The sequence below is a fragment of the Diabrotica undecimpunctata genome, chromosome 2, assembly GCF_040954645.1.
Source record: "Diabrotica undecimpunctata isolate CICGRU chromosome 2, icDiaUnde3, whole genome shotgun sequence".
Classification (NCBI taxonomy): Eukaryota; Metazoa; Arthropoda; class Insecta; order Coleoptera; family Chrysomelidae; genus Diabrotica; species Diabrotica undecimpunctata.
In genome coordinates, this window is record NC_092804.1 from 143,080,490 (window position 1) to 143,102,607 (window position 22,118).

General features: G+C 34.8%; 1 protein-coding gene across 2 annotated transcripts in view; it reads left to right on the forward strand.

Moving 5' to 3' along the window:
* Nucleotides 1–22,118, forward strand: part of LOC140434966 (phospholipid-transporting ATPase ABCA3-like) — a 117,508-nt gene that overhangs the window by 53,445 nt on the left and 41,945 nt on the right. For both annotated transcript variants that reach the window (XM_072523612.1, XM_072523613.1), the window contains exons 4-8: nt 4,207–4,469; nt 7,091–7,331; nt 9,226–9,405; nt 17,000–17,196; nt 21,134–21,368. In XM_072523612.1, the coding sequence (XP_072379713.1) occupies nt 4,207–4,469; nt 7,091–7,331; nt 9,226–9,405; nt 17,000–17,196; nt 21,134–21,368 (1,116 nt within the window). The remainder of the gene's footprint in view (nt 1–4,206; nt 4,470–7,090; nt 7,332–9,225; nt 9,406–16,999; nt 17,197–21,133; nt 21,369–22,118) is intronic.

The window sequence follows — 22,118 nt, forward strand, 5'->3', positions numbered from 1 at the left end:
GAATACAAAATGACCATATCAGAAATATAATGGGAGTCAAGTCAACCATCATTGACGAAATTCAAAGGAGCAACTGATCTGGTATGCTCATGTGAAAAGAATGGACGACGACAGGCTGCCAAACCAAATTTTAAAATGGAGGCCAAGGGAAAGAAGGAAGAGAGGAAGGCCAAAACAATCCTGGCTGGGCGGCATTCAGAAGGCAATGTCGGAAAGAAACCTTCACCCTGGCGAATGGAATGACCGACGTAGCTGGAAACTGGGAACCGGAAGGCGGAGAACGCTATAAAAAACCGGGAAAAAAAATGCATTTCAGAGTCGAATAAGTTTGGAACAAATGGACAGCATTCGGATGCTGAACGAAATTTTGGCAAATTAAATTTGTTCAATGTGTCTTAAGATACTATTAACGGATAACTACAAGTTTGATAAGCTTCCATTATAGAGTTTTTAATTGAATTTATTTATTGGACGCCACTAATACAAAAAATAAAACACCTTGACGCAATGACTAGTCATACAAGACTAAAGTAAATTCTAGAAATGACATAAAAGTATCCAACGTTAGATCTATTGTATCTTTTCAGAGAAGTGATGTTTTAAAAGTAATTTTCGGTAACGTATTTGTTGTAAACAATAATTTGTTATTTTTTGAAGTTAATAAAGTATAGTTTTAAAGTATAATTAAGAAGACTTATCTACGCATATGAGTTTTCTCGAAGCAGGTTCCACTAAAACCGTTACAAATAGCTGGATGATGAATCAACACGTGAACAGAACTGGACAACCGCGCTTGCACAAGTGAAACGAAACACTGGAATTACTGGCTAGTACAAACAAAAGTTAGTTTTTAGACTGCTGTTAACATTTTTTTGAGCTATAGCTTTCATGGCCGTCTTCATTATGAAATTAAATATTTTTTGGTTGATCTTCAGTCTCTACCTTTATTCATATTTAATCCCCATTTGTCACTTTACTTAGACATTCTCGGAACATTCTCATTTCTGACACATGCAATCGTTGGAAATCTTTGTCGCATAACACACCACTGCTCTCTAAATTTACTTCATGCAACTTCATGAATTTACCGATGCTTTTTAAATTGTGTTCTGGCTAAAACCTTAACCACCGTTCTAGAGAGGTGGTCTTGCCACTCAATGAACAACTAAAATAAGAAACTAAAAATTTATAAATAACCATAACTATTACCGTAAATCAGAAAATTTTTCAGACGTTAGGCCATAAACTAATAAATAATATTAATCATAAATTTCAGATCCCTGGCTCAATTTCCTTCTCTGTCCTCCTGCTTCTTTTTTGTCATCACCCCAGAAATCAGACAGTGTACTTCTCTCCATTCTTTCTCTCCTCTCTACATTATGTTTACGTTTCTTTCATCCAGCCCGAAACCCATTCGCCTTTCGAAATATCCCCTCTCATTTGCCCATCTTTGGCAGTTAAAAATGTGGGCGGAAGCGTCCAGTACCCCACAAACAGTACAGTCTGCCGAGGCAGATTTGCCTATTCTATTTGTGAAGGTGCCAAAACTACCATGTCCGGCCAGAAACTGCGTCAGGAAGTAGTCTAGTTTCCTGAACACATTCCCACCACGGCCTCAGATCGGGAATAAGCTCCTTAGTCCACCTTGCCTTTCCGCTAGCATTCGCCCATTCTCTCTGCCACTCTACTATCGTTCTTTCTCTCTCATTTTCATCTATATTTACATCCATCATCCTCTCATACATCCTCGCTCGCCCTTTGCACAACAAAACGATCGGTATCACCGCTCCAATGACATCATTTGAAACTGTCCTATATGCGCTAGATACCCTGAGGAGCAATTGCCTTTGCGATCTGCATCAGCTTAGCGTATTTTGCAATATTTAGTACGCTACACCACACGGGGGCAGCGTAGGTTACCACCGACTGGAAAACTAAATTTAACACCTTTCTTTTGGTGCTACCTGGGCCTCCAATGTTTGGCATCAGCCGTATCAACGCCTCCAGATTTCGGTTCGCCTTCGCGACCGTCTTTTGGATATGTACTTCGAACCTTAGTCCTTCCGATAACCAGAGTCCCATATACTTAATCGATTTAACCGGTGCAACCTCCACACCTTCCACTACAAAGCGAAGAGAAATGCGACGCAGGGCTGTGTTAGCCGCATTAGCCATGTCCGTTTTCTGACTCGCATTCGCAATCAGTGCGAGATCATCGGCATGAGCTACAAGAGTGCATCCCCTTGGCATCTGTAGCCTCAACACCCTGTCGTACAGGACATTCCAGAAGATGGGACCTAGTACTGAACCCTGCGACAAACTAATGCTGGTATCTTTTTCTCTTATGGACCTGTCAGTAATCTGTCAATTACATTGACCAGGTACTCACTAACGTCCAATTCTCTCAGCCTGGACATGATTTTACCCATGATGCCGTATTAAAGGCATTCTTGATGTCAAGCAGGATAAGAGCCACCCATCTCTTTGTATCCTGCCTAACTGAAGAGTTTACTTCTGTGACCGCATCTATGGTAGACCTTTTGGCCTTAAAACCATATTGGCGGTCGCTCAGCGGATGCTTTTCTTCCAGCTCTCGCTCAAGGCATTTAACAAGCTGTTCGTACAATTTAGCTATCGAACTAAGAGGGCAAATTGGCCGAAATCGTACCTCTTCCTCTTCACCTCTACCTTTCGGGATAAGGGCAACCTCAGCTTCTTTCAACATTGTTGGAAACTGCTGTTGTTCAAGCAGTTTGTTTAGCAATCTCAGGAAAACCTGCGGGTATTACTGTCTCCGGCATGACTCCGTCTATGCCAGGTGCCTTTCGGATCTTCATCCGTCCAACAGTCTCGCCGAGTTCCAACTCAGTAAAAGGTTCCGCATCTATGAAACCAATAATCCTTTCACACCTATCCTCCACCTGAGGAAAAAGTTTCCGTATGAATTCTCATCCTCAGGCAGAGGATAATTAAAACTATTATATTTGGTCACTCTTGATACTCCTTTACTTTTAGCTCTTTTCCTACTAAGACTACATCATCAACATACATTAAGAAATATCACTTTGAAATTTCCAGGAACGCCGTTGAGTTCGGATTTAAAAGCACAAAGAAAACAAAAAAGCATGAAAAAACCATTTTATTATACAAAAATGCATGAAAATAATATAAATTTTGACCATTTTTTTACGAAATTTGTCTAAAACATATTACATAATAAGTTCTAACCTTAGCTTAATAATAACTTAAATAACTTAAAGATAACTGAAACAAAAATGCTTTAACCTAATTTTTATCGACAAACGTTAGATAAAGGAAAATATATCATTTTTGTTTAAAGCATGTAATTATTAAATACTCTTATTAATTAATTTTTCAGTTCGTCATCGATTAATCAGATATATGTATTGATGTTTGCCAACCTACAATCAAAACTTTTATTTAACTTCATTCCATCTATAACAATACCTCGTTTACAATTTTCTAATAAACCTTCAGGGTATATTTCACATTTATCCTAACATATTAATTAATGTTTGCTACTGTGCTACTGTTATAAGTAATCACAATTTTTAAACATATTCGATACAAAAGTATACACAATGTTAGCTATAGTCATATTTAGGCACATACTTCCGGTTACATTGACTGCTTTCTTCCGACTTCCGTCCAAAAGCGTCATTTTGATCAGTTGCTATTAACAAGTCCTCGTAGACACTTTACCTTAAGGCCAGCAACCCCAGTTTTGGAGTCTTACGTTACCGTGAAGTAAATTCCGTCTAAATCTTAAACAACATAGAATATTATCAGCAACAATGTAACTCAAATTAATTTAATTATATTTAAAGGATTTTTACCCCAATATTTCATGGTTTCAAACATGTATACCTAGTAAGTACATTTTTGCTATAACCCTAGTTAAAATTTAATCTTCACGTTTGCTTTAATTAAAGTGGTAATACTTATTTTGGGAAAAAGCACTGATGATGGAATAATCATTCCGAAAATGTTCTGTGATGTAGCCCGAAAGGGTTTTACTTATAAACTGTTTAACTAACATACTAGATGATATGTTTCGATGCTTCAGCAAGTAATTGCTGATTTAATGTCCATATAAATAATTACAAAAAAAAAACTTCAATCTCAATATTAACTGAACGTGTTATTATTTCAACGTAATTAACATTCTGTTTTTTTATATTACAGAATACGTTTATAGGGACGAAGATTTTTTGAAAATTCAACTAGCCCTAGATATGTCATTCTTGGAGCAAAATTTGGGTACTAACAATATAGAGGATACTTACTCTGTACAAATACAAGAATTTCCATACCCTCCCCATAAAGTAGACTCTGCTATAACAACACTATTTTTGGAATTTTTGCCGCTAATCACATTATTTAGTTTTATATTTTTGTGTCCAGCGGTTCTTAAGAGAGTTGTTGAAGAGAAGCATTCAGGAACAAAGGTGAGACATTGTTACACATTTTTTTATAAACCAATAAGTTTATTAACGTTTCGTTTTGTACTCTAATCTGAGAAAACATTAGACCGAATACCAAATAACCTAATAGTAATTGTCAGTGAATGACAGGAGTTATATAAAGCTACGTCTACGTGCTCGGCCGACTTTAATAATGTCTGCCGCAAATTACAGATCTACAGGGTGTTTCAAAAAAAGGTAACCCCGTCTCTAGGGTAGGTAAAAAACTGAAAAATAATTGGGATTTGCTTAGTAAAAAATTTTTGTAACGCCATCCGTTTTCAAGATACAGGGCGTTAAAGAAAAAAAAATTTACGCAGTTTTTACGATTTTGCCGAAACTACTGGCAACATTGTAATGAAATTTTATACGAATATATTTTGGAAGCTGATGCATCCTATGAATTTGTTTTTATATCTGATTGTCATAGAGGACGCTAGTTACACGGATCGTACTAAGTTAGTATTAGTCAATATAACTTTTTGAGTATAATTGTTAATCAAAATTTCAAGTAAACTTAAACAGACTTTTTTACCTACCCTAGAGACGGGGTTACCTTTTTTTGAAACGCCCTGTATATCGATTTCGCAATTCGATATGGATGTCGATACCATAAACGATAACTTAATAAAAGCCATAAAGAACACAGAGAAAACGTGTAGTACAAATCGCAGGAATACTAAGGATAAAGGATAACAAAATCAATCAAAAGACGAAAAGACTTATGGAGACACAAATTAAACTTAAGAACAGACACGATAGGAACGCATGCTTACTACGAGAACTTAATGAAGATTACAATGGTTGTCGAGGAAAACAGAAGTTGTAAGAGTTCTGAAGAGAAGTCAAGCTCCAGGTAAGAAGAATATTGTTAAGCTGGTAGATCGAAATGGAAAAGTAACAACCGATAAAGAGAATATAATTAAGATAGTTGAAGTATTTTACACGGAACTATATAGAAAAAATGATGAGAAAGTCGCCATTCAGTTGAGAAAAGTCACAATGTAAGTTCAGAAAACATTCAAGAAATAACAATTGAAAAAAATCATTAAATCGTTAAGGCATTAATGAAAACAAAAAAGCAGCTGGTTATGACCAAATCGTTATAGAAGCAGTTAAAGCAGAGGGAAAGATAGTATTAAAAGCATTAGTACAATTATAAAACTCATCTTATCAAAAGAAGTAACACCGTCTCAGTGGAATAAAACTGTTATAGTCATACACAAAAAGGGAGATATATAACGGAGCTAAAGAACTATAGGTCTATTAGCTTGTTATCTCATATTTATAAGTTGTTTATGAAATTAATAACTAATAGATTGACATCAAAACTAGACTTTTATCAACCTTGTAAGCAAGTGTTTAGAGATGCATAGGGAACAAACAAAAATAGACCCCTGATACTTGTCTTTGTCGACTTTGAAAAAGCAGTTGATACGGCCAACCAAGGTTAAATGCTCCATGCTCTAACGCAATACATATCCCACCGATATATACCCCTCATCAAATACATATATGAGCATGCTACAGCTTGTGTAACACTTAATAAGGATACTGTCACCTTTTGTATTGAAAGACGCGTTCGGCAAGGAGACATGTCTCCTAAATTGTTTACAACTTTACTAGATTACATTATAAAACAATAGATTGGAACGAGAAGGGAGTCAATGTAGATGGAAAATTTTTAAATAATCTTAAGTTGCAGATGACATCGTTCTGGCAGGTTAGAACAGACGCAGATAATGCTCCAAGCGCTCCATACTGCCACCAAAAGATTGGGCATTAAAATAAATTTTTCGAAAACACAATTTATGACCAATTTAGTCCACTGCAAAAATATCTCAGTCTCGGGACATAGAGCCAGTTGAGATCAGAATAAATCGGGACAGCCAAATAATCGAGTGGAAGAGAAGAATAAATCTAGTTTGGGCTGCATTTTCAAAGATGAATGATATTTTTAGGTCAAAGATTCTAATGTGTCTGAAAAAAAAAATGTATTTATTCTCATCGTATCATTCTGCCAGATGATGACTTATGGTGTTGATACCCTAGCACTGACAAGAACGACAGTGAGTAAACTACAATGTACTAGTTACGGGTTTCTCTACGCTATAGAACCTAATGCTACTATACGGAAATGATCAGGAGTAGCAGACGTTATTGACAGAATAACAACACAGAGGTCGACCACCGACAAGATGAACCGATGACATAAAAAGAGTGACTATAAATTTGATTCAGATAGCGCAAGATCGAACTAAGTGGAAAAGGATGCAAGAGGCCCCTGTTCAGCAGTGGCTATTGGACGCTAGATGTCGATGATGATGAATTACAGATATGTTGCCAGGAAGGATCAATTCCAGTCTCGTAGCCCATAAACCCTTACTACAATGCAGCATTACGTAATATCTTTGATTCCGATATGGATATATATATATATATATATATATATATATATATATATATATATATATATATATATATGACAATTTAAGAGCTTGTTGGCAGAAATTACCTAAATTTAGATAAACGTAGTTGTTAGTATTTTTGACAATAGGTACTAAGTAAATTTTATTAACAATACTAATAGATTTTTTATATTCCAGGAACTAATGAAAATGGTAGGAATGAAATCCTGGATGCTCTGGTTTGGTTGGTTTATTTATGCCATGATACCGATGTTTTTCGCCATTAGTGTTATATCTATTCTTATGAAAGTACCAATGTTTGGGTCCGACTCTCCACTTGTTGAATTTGCCAACGGCGGAATACTATTCGTTTTTCTGATATTGTATTGTATGGCTGCAGTAGCATTTTGTTTCGCCGTCAGTTCCTTTTTCAGTAGACGTAAGTATATTATGTTATTCATCCAATAATTGATAATGCTAACTAACTTAATGACATTATACGGACATCAAATAAAACAAAATCCAAAATTTAACACTATTGCTCAATTGTGATACAACTAAAGCTTTGATAAGCTAAATGGATGATATTACATTATGTATGGAGGGCCAAATTAGTTGTTGGCCCTCCTTAGCGTATTTGGAAACCGATAAACAGAAACTCCTTGTATAGTTTTTTTTTAATAACGCCAGATAATCGCCGCCTACACAAATTCTTATGACATTCAAGACGCAATTATACCACAATCGTTCTTAAAAAAAATACCATTGATAATATCCATAATGTCTGTAGTCTTTATATTATACGGCGTCGCCGCCTCCATTTATCTTTCGTAGTGCTGATAACTGACATGCCAATTGGCAAAGAATTTGTTTTTACGTATAGGTGGTCAAATAAGCGTTTTGCTAACTTGGTGTTACATTAATAGGTACCAAAATTATGTTCTGAAACATTCAAAATATTAAATTTTTATGCTTATCTGTCAAAGTAATCAAATTAAATTAAATTAAATGTTCACTACATAATTTGGAATACTTGATCGGTGTGAATTCGTATGTTTTGGTTGAAATAACTTAAGATTCTAAAAGTTCTGCATCCTTTAACAGGAAACTATGACAGAACACAACTTATTAATTTAAAACAACAGAGTAGATATAAAATGTTTATTACCTGTAAAAATAAACAGAAACACCTTTTTTAAACGGTTTAGTACAACCATATTGCACTGCATGAAATTACTATTTTTTGGTAAATCGATTGTTTTTATCACCACAATGTTTAGTCCTTTTTTTTAAGCCCTTTTTTCTATTCGGATGGCCGAATATAGGCCTCTCCTAATTCTCACCATTCATCTCTGTTGCTTGTAAGACGTTTCCACATTGGCCCTGCAGTTCTTTTAATATCGTCGCTCCATCGCATTTGCGGTCTTCCTCGTGGTCTTTTGGCTTCATATGGCCGTCAATTCCCGATTTCTTTATTCCATCGGCCATCTGTAAGACGTTCGTTATGTCCAGCCCATTTCCATTTCAGTTTAGCTGCCAATTCGACAGCATCTTTTACTTTTTACTTACGAATGTTTTCATTGATTTTATGGTCTTTGAGTGAGATACCCAGCACCTGTCGTTCCATAGCTCTCTGAGTTTTTCTGATCTTCTCCATGTTTATTTTAGTGAATATCCAGGTTTGAGCTCCATATGTAGGTACAGGTAGGATACAGGAATTAAATACTTTGCTTCGCAGTCTTTGAGGTATATTTTTATTTTTAAGTATGTATGAGAGTCTTCCGAATGCTGCCCATCCCATTTTTACACGTCTGCTTATTTCGGTAGTCTGATTTTCTTTCCTTACCTTGACATTTTGACCCAGATATGTATATTCATCTACGTGTTCTATCTCTGTCCCTTGGATGTTTATCATAGGTTTGTCATCTTTGTTTGACATTAGTTTAGTTTGGCTGAAATTCATTTTCAGTCCTTTTTTAGGGATTCTGTATGTAGCTCCTCAATTATCAGTTTAGTCCTTTAAAAATAGTAAAATGTATGCATACAATGTATAATGCTATAACCTAGGCAATGCACGTTCTACCAAAAATGTAAATGGCGGATAAATAAGCAAAGGATTCAAAAAATTTGACTAGTACGACTTCAATTAGTTTGATTTGTTTTGTTTTAGTATAAACTCTCATTATTCATGATTCACTCTTCGATTTTAAATTAAAAAGTATGAAACTGTACTTTTATTCCAGCCATTAATAATAGTGGTAGGAATTTTTATGTAGCTGATAATTAGACAACTCAGCAAATCGATTATTTATAATTTAATTTGTTATTTTCAGCCACAATTGCATTGGTCGCAGGAATTCTCGTATGGATTTTATCATTTTTCGTACCGAAATACGCATTCGGACTAGATGAAGCAAACAAATTATCTTGGTTATCCAACGTTCTTTTAAACATACTACCAAATATGTCCCTTCATTACGGATACTCCATCATTTCTATATTTGAAGAAAGAGGTAAGATTTGTGTTTCATTTTACAATTTAAATGAATATTTACTTAAAAATAGATTATATTATAGAGCGATCGAAAAAAAAACGAGTAATATCTGCAATAAAAATAACGCATGTTGGGATTTTAGTCACTTACACAGTTTGACATTTACATAACGTAAACAATTTTTTAATAAAAATTTTAATACAATATGTTTAAAAAACCATAGGCTTAAAATATAAAATAGACTTAGCAAGTCGGCAGTTTCCAATGCCTTCAAGATCACTCAACTAATTTCCTCTATGTCTTTCTAGCTCGTTATTTTATGTTACGCTCTCTCTATCGTCTTGATGTCAAGTCTCACAGTAAGATTAACAGACTACGTTTGCTTGGTTGGTCGATGGGTGTATCTTAATTTAAAATTTGGCGGGTTTCATGTTCATTAAAATTGGTAGTAAGGTTAGGTATTGGTAGTAAGGGATTTTAGGATTAAGCTGGCTATTAAAGTTTTATTAAAAATGTAATTATTTTTTCTTTTGTGGTATGTAAATATTTGCCAACTTCCAATATGTATCCGATATGTAATATATAGGTATTGTTTTAATTTTTTTGGTTAGGTAATTTTTTGTTTAGATATTCCTCTAATTACTTTTATTTCTTGAACATTCATTATCATCATTATTCTCTTTGCCTTTCCCCATGTCCATAACCTCAACAAATTCATCAAATCATATGGCGATGACGACCAATCACAGCAAACGTAGACTGTTAGTCGTACTGTAGTCTTTATATATGTCTATGATACTAATTTCCTCTATAGAGGAATGCAGTAATACGTTACCTAAACTCTATTTTCACTATTTGGGTTGAGTGAGTCATCGTTTGAAGGCGTAGAAGTGGGGAAAGACGTATGAAAATCCAGTGGCGTTCTCTCACTTTTATTTCAACGTTAATTATATTATATTGTTTAAATATTATTGTTCAAAATAGGCCACAATATATTTATCTGGTTTTTACTGAAGTTTCAATCTCTATATCCAAAGACCGTTTTCAAAGATATAAATTATAGTTATATTTATTTTATTTGTTTATTATTATATATTTATATATTCTTATATTATTTTCTTTTTTTTTCTTAACTTTAAAAACGGTCTCTGTAATAGAGATCGAAACGTCAGTAAAATAAACATGTAAATAGATGTATTGTGGCTTATTTCCAACATTCTCCCTAAAAATACGGAATGCCACAAGCAAAAAGCCACAAAAAAAATAAATATTGCTATCATTTGTATATTTGAAAACGATCTCTTTATATAGAGATCGAAACGTCAGTAAATTAAACCTATGAATAAATATTTTGTGGCTTATTCCCTACTGTCTCCTAAAAATACAGAATGCCACAAACAAAAAGCTATAAAAAACAAGTAATTTTGCAGAAAGCTTACTGATGCCACCCGGTTGCCGCGGAAGTTACGCTAAAACGTCTTTTGACGTGACCCGCCCTTAAAGAGTTACACAATGAAATGTTTTTAAAACAAATTTTAAGACAGTTTCCACACCACCCGAGAGGTATGTCTTGTGGCGCGTTACTTTTTTTTTAAATGGGTGTTCGCCAAGAGCCATATTTTCCCTCTATTCTAACACAAACACTATACACACTTACTATGTTCTTCTCGTTTTTTTTTTGTTTTTGGTTTTTTTATGCTGATGTTCCTACTAAACTATTAGAAAATATTATTCGCTGTCTAAATCTGAAGATGCAGTGCTGCTATCGCTGTCATTATCTTCACCTGGTGTAATTATAATTGGCTCTAGTAAAACTTCGACATGAGTGTCAAGTTCCCACATACGATATTCTTCTTTAATTATGTGGCCTATACATTTAGCTCATTTCTCTGGAGTTACATGGAGGATTGCTTGAATCAAAAGTTCCTTAACTTCGTTTAATTTGAACGTTTTGTTATTACGTGCTACTTCTCCTTTCACTTGCTCCCAGATAAGTTCAATGGGATTAAGTTCGCAATGATAAGGTGGTAGACGCAAAACTTTAACACCATAATCTTTTGCAGTTTCATCCACAACATATTTAAGATATTCACTTTTCCTTAACCGTGCAATGTCAAGTAGTTGAATTTTGAGCATTGATTCTTCGTATGCAATCCCCTTTTCTGTAAGCCATTCTTGGATTCTCCCTTTCCGTCATGCCGTCGTCGGTAATTGTTCTAGTCTGCGGATATGATATGGCGCATTGTCCATAACAACCACAGACCCAGATTCCAATTTTGGTAGGATTCTCTTAAACCAGCGCTCAAATACTTCAGAAGTCATTTCTTCATGATAATCACCTGTTTTTTTCGACTCAAATTGAAGCAAACCATCATCAAGGAACCCTGTATCACTTCCTATATGGGTGATGATTAAACGCCGTCCCTTTCCTGATTGAGCCTTTAATCCTGTAGACCAGCCTTCTATAAATGCTTCGCGTTTACTTTTTACATTTAAATCTTACCAAACTTTTCCAACTGTATGACCTTCGTTAATTCAGGTTTCATCCAAATAATATATTTTGCATCCAGTGCTGCGAATTTTTCGTATTTCTTCTAAATATTTTCTTCTCCACAGAATAATTTCATTTTTTTCTAATAGCATACTTTTTCTGTTGCGTTTTACGTATCGAAAGTTCATTTCGTGCATGGTCCTGATTAAGACCCTACGAGATATCTTGGGTAAAGAGTCATCATTTTCGAGCTCTTGAGAAATTTTTTTCAGTGTTGGAATTTCACTCCGAAAATAAAATGAATGAATTTTTCGACGTATAATATTCCTTGTCTCGTCATCCAAAACAATGCTTTTCCTACCTCTAGTTTTACCTTTTTCTTGCTTTTTATTTTCCGATGTATTTTTAAGTACACGATAAATACAGCTAACGGATACTTTTGTTAAACTGCTACAAATGTCGACCGTTTGGCTAACGTTTAATGCCATTTTTCTGCCGACAATTCCTTCATAAACGTTTCGTATCATTACGAAAGCCTCTTTTGCGGCTTTTCATTCTTGGAATCAACATCAGAATTTTGCTGTCTTCTCTTGGAACAACTCGGTTTTTCGTCTATTGTGTTTCAATAATCTGGATATATACTATATATATACAATAATTTCAAAGAATATAACTAAATATTTACTATAAAACGACAAACTATAACACTCTTCTTATCAAAAACACGTTTTATCAATACTACAATACAGTATTGATAAAACAGTATTGACAACAATAAGTTTACAAACTTATCACATAAAATATACTCACAAAAACACATGCACTATTTACCCATAGAAACACCAATGTTTTCTTCGTTCATTTCTTCGGCAAAAAATAATAAAAACTAGTTTTACTGCATGTCTGGATCCGAATTGTAAAACCGAGTTCCCTCGCTAATTCCAACATTGCCAAACGATTGAAAAATAATGTTTTAAAATATCGATTTTTATTTTATAAATTTAAATACGTAACGAAACGGAACATATAAATAAAATTTATTTTATTACAATTTTGTGCTTAATTTTTACTATTGAAAAAATCATGTTTTTTGGTATTTTTATGACGGTAATAATCGCTGCGTGGAAGAATACAGGTTTTGTATGACCATAATTACTACTTGTGAACAAGATTTGGCTACACTGTACGACAACTTCTGGTCAAGTCTACTATAGAGAAGCACAAATAAATATACTACTTTATATATTCTGTAATTTCTTATGAGGAAACGCAAATTGCAATCGAGAAAACAGGCAGTTTTCGAGGGCCGCTGTGTACATTTAAATTTGAGGATATTCGGCGTTTAAACTATGAAATCACTCTTCTGAATTGAGGGTTTCTACTATAGATGAGGAATATCGTGGTAGATGAATGGGGCGACGAGGTTCGATAGAATGTCCAGCTCGGTCACCTGGCCTCACACCATTAGATTTTTTCTGCGGAGGTACTTGAAATTTAAGGTTCACAGCACCTGACAGTATTGACATTTTGAAACAACGAATTGTTGAAGAATGTAGGGCAATTTCCGCCGACACATTTGTAGAGTAGATGGAGCACATTTTGAAGACTTAATATAAAAATTGGTTCTTAAATATTTATTAATTAAATGCGGAACTACAATTTGAGTATTCATTTAATTTATTCATCAAAATCAGCTTAAAAAACCCAAACAAAATTAGTATGATTGAAGAGGATTTTCAATACCTTTCAAACGAGATATCACTTTCCATAAGGTCCGATTTAAAATTATCGGTCAGAGTGGCTCTGTAACGTTTATCTATGACGTTTACGTCAGCTGTTTCGACTAGTTGAGAAGCCTACGTCTCTTTGTGTCCTCACTCCAAATTTCACTATTATAAGTATAACCGTTAAAAAATTACGAGGGGATGAACTTTTGGCTAGCACTGTATATGTCTTTGTTAAAAACAGCCTATTGATAAAGATAATGACATAAATATCACGCACTGACGTTTATGATTTGAAAAATGGCTGAAATTCCAACCGTCGTCATTTAAGTTTAAAATCCACGATCTGCATTATTTACAATTTTTCTCGATGGCTCTATATTTTAAAAACGTCTTACAACTTAACAGCCTTGATTTAAAAATATATTTCTTATATACAATGTTTGTTATATTTTTATTTTATAACTATTTATTTTGATAGTATTTTAAACAAATATCTCGTTGAGAATTTTGTATTGCTAATTTATTTGGGTAGAGCTGATAAGATTTCAACCTACATCAATCATTATACATATGTAGATATATCAGAATAGTTTTTTTTCTAAACTACTATGTGACTATACCAAATATTATAGATATGATTTTCAGACATTAGTAATTGGGTAAATTTATTTAGCGATTACACATATAGTCATTATTCTGCATTATTAAGAGCTCCACAGGTTCTTCTTGAAATTGTTTCTTTGTCTATTGGTCTGTCTGTATGTCGGTCCGTTCAGTAATTCTTGAAGATAAGTGCTAGAGTCTTGAAACTGGGTACAACGGTTCCTCTTGGTCGAAGGAATTTGGAGCAATATTTAGATGTCACCAAAGTCACAGATTACTCCTGATAGAGAATGCGTAGTATCTTAAAACTTGGTGTAGGTATAGTTCCATTTGGACATAAGAATACGGTGTGTCAATAAGCCACAATAAACCTCTTAGGTCTAGGTGAAGGGTGGTTAAGCGCCTAAGCACCTAACCTAGTCTAACGTGGAACACATTTAATCTCAAAAGATATAGAACTTCCAAAAGTATACGTCTGTTATCGTCAATTACATCAAATCCACATTGCGTAAGCCCACGTTCATATGACAATGTACTGAACGATTTTTCAGCATTCAATTTTAAATGGCAACAGCAAATTTTCCAAAATCTAAATCAAAGAGATAATGCTCAAAGGCTTCCAATAAAATGGAAAATGGTGTTGAAGCTTACCAAAATAAATCAAGCAATAAGGCCGACGAGTAGGACCCAACCTACTTATACACGTACAGGGCCACTCACAAAAAGCGCTGCCAAGGACCGGTCGAGAGAAGCACGCTAAGATCGACTATTTAAGTAACCGCTTTTCGAGCGGTGCAGTCTCTGCGCAGATGATACGGTACTCCTCCTCCTCACAACATCGAGGGGATATTTTCCTGAGAGAACTTTCAGAAGAGCACAAACTCTATTAAACGGTGTCGAAGGATGGTGCAATAAGTGGAGAGTCATTGTGTTTCGCAGCGCTTATACCTCACGAAGATTCATCGCTCTTGATCACGACCGATTCCCCCTGGAATTGGTGGGAGAAAGGCTAACCCGACAGCTTCCCATTTGGGGATCATTTTCACACAAGGACACTCAACTGCAAACCTGATCAAAGGGTAACTTTAGATAGGGTTAGAAATCGAGCTCGACTCCTTAAACCACTTACAGGTAAAATTGGACTAACAAACTCAGACTCATACATAAAACGTTTATTCGGTCCGTTATAGAGTATAAGATAATGCCTCCTGAAAGCTCATCAGAAACGAAAACTAATAACAGCTGAACGTAGAATCTTGCGTAGTGTAAACAATACATCCTGGAGATTCCCATCCCGTGAAATCTATAACATATCCAATGTTGCAACAATTATCGAGAGAATGAACTCTCTTAACAGGAACTTTACTCTCAAAATTATAAACGCCCCCAATTCAAATACCCAAGAGACCCTAAAAAGTTCTTGTTCTTCCAACGGTCAGGTACGATCCCGAAAGCCAAAAAAACATAAAACTTCACTTACTGTCCATTCTAATGCAGGCTTGCATTGAAGAACTCCCGGGCGAGTACACACATCCTCGAAGCTACTCCGCTAGCTTACCGAAACTATCTACAACCCAATCCTTTTTCCTACCCCGGCCAAGGGGAGATTGTTTTTTTTGCGGTTTCCCAATCTCACTACTCAACGATACCTGTCCGTCCCCCGAGAAAATGGCCGCAACTATTTTCTCAATTGACGTGACACTGATTGAGACTGTCTATCGAACTCCGGCGAAGCCTGACCCTTTACGCAAACGATCAATAACAAGAATTATAGCGCAATCCACTAGTTTTGAAGTTGGACGTAGACGTAAAAACGGCTTGCAGGAACAATAGTAACTAGAGACACAGCCTAAACCACACACATCTGGAAAAAACATTAAATCCAGTCAGAAAAGGTCACCTCGTGATTCGATAACAGCGGCTCCATCTTAACAGCCTCCAAGATGCTCCACTAACAAACGCCAACGACAACTTGCCCGAGTGACGTTTTCGGCGCTGTTTTGCTTTGATACTGTGCGGCACAAACACATCCAACTACAAACCTTAAGAGCATTAAGGATCCTAAACGGGAACAAATCACGTTCAAATCCATAAGAAGTAAAGAATTCTTACCTATTCCAAAAATGAACAGTGAGTTCGAACGGGACAGCTAGTTTACTTCAAGCTCCAGCAAGAAGCGTTGCTACCTGACTGCATGAATTATTCAACGCGGAGTCAAACCCGGATTCAGACTGAACAGATCGGGTGCAGAACAAATTTTCCACTTAGAATCAACGTGCAAATATATAATATACAATATATATATATATATATATATATATATATATATATATATATATATATATATAATATGAAAAATAATACGTAGGTATTTTTTTCTAATGGAAAACTGCAAATTTTTTCGTCCGATCCTTCTGTAGTTTTAGACCCGTGTCTGTACCAGTTTAACCCTGTAGCCTGGTTGTATGTTTTCTGTGTCCACTATTTTTAGTATTTATATAGTTGAGGATGTCATTATAGCTTTCGTATTGTAGAGGTTATCGTGTCTGCTTCATATTATATAGTATTATCAAGTAATAGGAGGTTTTTTCTTATATTTTTCGGTTCTCCAAGTGTATTATCAAAAGCCATGTCGAGATCTAAACAAAAGCTTTTGTAATTAATAATTATTTTATTCCAGAGTTTTCACTTTGTTCACATTGTTTGAAAAGAAAAGTAAATTATTTATGTTTTTTGCAAATACAAACTCATACAAAATGATAGAAATCTAAATTATGTTTTTACATTTTAGAAGTAGGCATCAATTGGGCAAATTTCTTCAAGCCTGGTAGTGGATCATCAGATGATATCACCATGTTGAACGTTTATGTAATGTTAGTATTCGATACTGTTATCTACACTATTTTTACATTTTATATGGATGGAGTTAATCCTGGAAAATACGGAGTCCGAAAGAGTGTATTATTCCCTATTCAAAATTTAATGAAGGTAAACTTTGTTGTAACTTTATTTGTGAAATTTATCAAAATATTCGTGGTTATATTATTTAAATTTTTATAGTATTTTTTGTCTATTTTATTAAATGAAATTAAACTGCAAGTTGAATTTATGATATCTAATTTTTGCAACTTGTTCAAGAATAGATTATAAGCTCCCAAGTTATATAGATCTATTTAAGTAAAAACAACGCTCGTCTTCTCGTAAATATATTCGTAAATCACTGTTCTCTTTAATTTGAGATTATAGTTTAATTTTTGTTATTATTGTTATATATTGTTTTGTTATATATGTTATATAACATTTTCCGTTCCGTACAATCTTTGAAAACGTGGTTGTACAGTCGCCACTAAATTATTCTAGAATTTGTTGTCTGCAGGTTATTATTAAGTCGTTTCTATTTGATGGCATTACTTACAAAACCATTTAGCAGATATAACCATAAATAAATAGTCCTTTGTTTTGGTCTATTTGTTTATGGTAGATACATATCTCTCGAAAATTAACGACACCACTCAAATACAAATGACTTTGTAATAAGCTTAAGATAAGGTTTTCTGCAATAATTTGTTGGCCACAATATATTGCAGAATTTGCAAAAATTTAAAATTATATAATTGACGATTAGAGAGCACTGGCAAGTAAATTTATATATACTGAATATGATAAATTATTAAAGCATACATTTGTAACATTCTAACATCATGTGCGTATACAGGTTAGGTTTAAATAAAAATTAAAATATAATTAAAACTTATTCGAAAAACAAGAATAAAAAACATGGAAGTATTTATTAAAAAAAAAACAAATATTTGTAAAATAAGATTAAAAACTACCCCAAGGTTAGTACATACCATTCAGTAACTCCTAGATGTTCTGTGGAAGGATATTTGAAGACTTATGTCGATTGTAGAAGTAGTGCATAGACGTTATTAAATTATAAATGATAATGTTTATACCATGCCCAAGATATTAGAGTTTATGAATTTCCATGTGTAATAGCTAAAGTTGCTGTCTTTCTTCTTGTCATACTTCTAGTCTAGTGCGTCTTTGATCTTTTTTTGTATAAATATCCTTTATTTCAATCGTTCAGAGGCTTTCAAAACTGGAATTATTAACCTTATTCTTCGGACTATCCTATCTTTGGTATATTTAACTGTATAGCCTGGGAAACATGTAGACCAATTGATTCATCATCATCAGTTGACGCTACAGCCCTTCGTGATCCCTGGCCTGCCTCAAAACATTTTTCCATCCTTCCCTGTAGAGTGTAAGTCTTCTCTAATCTACCTTAAATCGTCCTGCACATCGTCCAGATATCTGAGTTTAGGTCGCCGCCCCCTTCTTCTTCCGACAGGCCTATTTAGCATGGTTATTTTAGCAGGATCAGTTTGGTCCGTTCGCATAACGTGGCCCACCCATTTTAGTCGGTTTATTTTGATGGGTTTCAAGTTTTGATATGTGCATCACCAAAAAGTCTATAGAGTTGGAAATTATATCGCTTTCTCCACAGACCGTGTTCGTTAACTCCGCCATATATGGTCCTCAATACTTTTCTTTTAAAGATTCGTAGTAATGCATCATAACGGAGTCAGCAGAGGAAACTGTCGGAAAAGCCAAAAGGCAAAGAAATGCGGAATGGTATGATGATGAATGCAGAACTGCAGTAGAGGAAAAAAGGCAAGCTAGGCTTAACCAACTTCAAAGAAACACAAGAAATAGCAGTGAGATTTATAACGAAAAAAGAATACAAGCGACTAGAATATGCAGAAGAAAGAAAAGAGAGGCTATGAAAAAACAAGTACAAGAAATCGTAAAGCATAACAACAGACGCGAAAGCAGAAAATTCTATAAATGCATAAAAGAAAGCACACAGTCATTTAGACCAAAACTAACGATATGCAAAGACAAGGACGGAGAACTACTAACAGAGAAGCAAAAAAATTATAATGAGATGGAAACAATATTTCGAAGAAAATCTAAATACAGACAACGAAAATGAGCAGAACGAGACAATATATTATACGGCGGAGCTGCACATCAAAAATCCGAGTTATGAAGAAGTAGTTCAGATAATAAATAAACTAAAAAACAATAAAGCACCAGGAACGGACAGAATTTCGGCAGAATTATTAAAGCATGGAGGATCCGAACTCTGGGAAAGAATCCATTACCTAATAACATTAATATGGACGAAGGAGCAAATGCCAGAGGAATGGACAGTTGGCCTCATACAGCCAATATATAAAAAAGGAGATACGAGGGAATGCCAGAATTATAGGCCAATTACATTGCTAAATGTAATATACAAAATTCTCTCTGGTATAATCTACAATAGATTATTAGAATACTCCGAAAATATAATTGGTGATTATCAAAATGGATTCAGACCAAATAGAGCCACTACAGATAACATATTCATACTAAGAACGATACAAGAAAAAGCTTATGAATACGACATAGACCTATATAATATGTATATAGACTTTAAACAAGCTTTTGATAGTGTGAAAAGAGACAGAATGCTGGAAGACCTTTGTAATCTAGGTATACCTAAGAAATACATCAGCCTCATAAAAATGACGTTGCAGGGTTCAAAAGCCGCAGTCAGAGTAGATGGAGAACTGACTCCCCTGTTTAACATCAACATGGGAGTAAGACAGGGAGATGCCCTATCAACCATGCTATTCAACCTAGTTCTTGAGGCAGTCATCAGAAAAACCAATATAACCGGCCATATAAACACCAAATCAGTACAAATTACAGCATATGCAGACGATGTAGCCATCATTAGTAGGAATAAGCCACGACTAATGGAAGTGTTCAAACAAATTGATCCTGAAGCAAGAAAAAGAGGTCTCAAAATAAACGAAGCAAAAACGAAGTATATGACAGTCAAAAGAATAACTGACAATGAAAATAATATCACAATAGACAACTATACTATCGAACGAGTGGATGCCTTTACATATCTCGGCACAGAAATCAATCAGAAGAACTCCTTAAGTAGCGAAATGAATGCACGTATTTCCAGCGGGAATCGTACATACTATGCTAATAAAAGATTGATGACATCGAAATTATTAGACAAAAGAACCAAAATGACTATCTAGAGAACACTGATTAGACCCGTAGTAACCTATGGATGTGAAACTTGGGTAATGACGAAAAAAGATGAAGCCCAACTCAGGACATTCGAGAGAAAAATACTGAGGAAAGTATATGGCCCGGTACAAGAGGAAGATGGCACATGGAGAATCAGGAGAAACGACGAGGTTAATGAGTTAAATGAAGGTTATGACATTGTAAGATTTGTGAAAAGTCAAAAACTGTCATGGCTGGGACATGTGCAGAGACAAAACGATGCAAAAACAACAAAGAAAATGTTACAATGGAAGCCCATAGGAAGGCGAAAAAAAGGAAGGCCCAGAACGAGATGGTTGGATGACGTGGAAAACGACCTGAAAACAATGAACATAAGACATTGGAGAAGAAGGGCACAAGAGAGATCTGAATGGAAGGACATAGCCAGACAGGCAAAGACCCATCCAGGGTTATGATGCCAAAAGAAGAAGTAATGCATCATCTCGAGGCGTATTATTGTTTTATAAAGTTTATAATATAATGATATCGCCATATAATATAATTAATAAACATTATTTACATCGGTACTTCCATCTTTATTTAGGAACACTTATTACATACTAAACTTTAATATTCCAAGTAGTACTTAGTTGACGTTGTAACGAGGTCTACATCTTAAAATCTAAGTTGTCGACTCTACTCAACTCTAAACTCAACTCAGAACTGTAATTGTACCTCTACGCCCCTATCCATCGCCTTTCTCCGCCAATCTCGTATTCCCATATTTCTCATGTCTTCATCGATGTTTATCAAGAATTGACTCGATTATTAACTTTTTTTACAGCTCTGTAGAAAACCATCTATTACCACGGTTCCAGTAGATTCTGAAACAGTTCCTTTGGAGAAGATTGAAGCAGGTACCAATTTAGCTAAGGGTATTCAAGTTAACCATCTTCACAAAAGGTATAAACAAAAACAAGCTGTCAATAACCTGAATTTAGACATTTATAAAAATCAAATAACTGTACTACTTGGTCATAACGGAGCAGGAAAGTCTACCACCATGTCAATCATAACAGGTAATTTATTTACATATATGTAGTTTTAAAATGTATCAATATTCCTAATACAATGAATATATCTGTTTCATTTACACTGTTATTAACTTATATTATTAAATCTCGTGTAGCAACAAGCTTTAGTTCAGTGAATCATATCTTATTTTATATATAAACTCCAGAGGATTTCGGGTTAAGCCGCGCCAATTTTTAATGCGCTGAGCTTTCGACATCCTCTCTGATGTCTTCTTTAGGGTTTCTGGGATCTCAGTCTCCTGAGCTCCAGGCACTACACCATTCATCAACATCAAGACATCAGAGAGGATGTCGAAAGCTCGGCGCAGTGAAAATCGATGCGGTTCAACCCGGAAGCCTGGTGAGGTTAATATTAATTTTTTGTAATAATATTAATCTTAATTTTAGGTTTAAGATTGAGAGACAGAACGAATAATGATAATATGAAGATTAGTTTTATACATTCACTGTATAATGGTAAACATGGGTAGGTGACCAAACTTTCTGCCTTCGAGTTAGTTTGAAACCTACCTCTAGCTGATGAGCGGTAATTACCGCGAAACTAGCATTAGATTGGCCGAAAACCAATCCTAGAATAGCTGTAATCTAGTTATAGAAAAGTAAAAAGGCAAACTTAAACAGAAATTGCAGGTCACCTTGCCTTTTCCGCGGGAGCTATGTGTGCTCTCTGTGGTTTTTCGGGTTTGACTCTGCATTGAATAATTTTGGTTTTGAGAAAAACCATTATTTTGACGA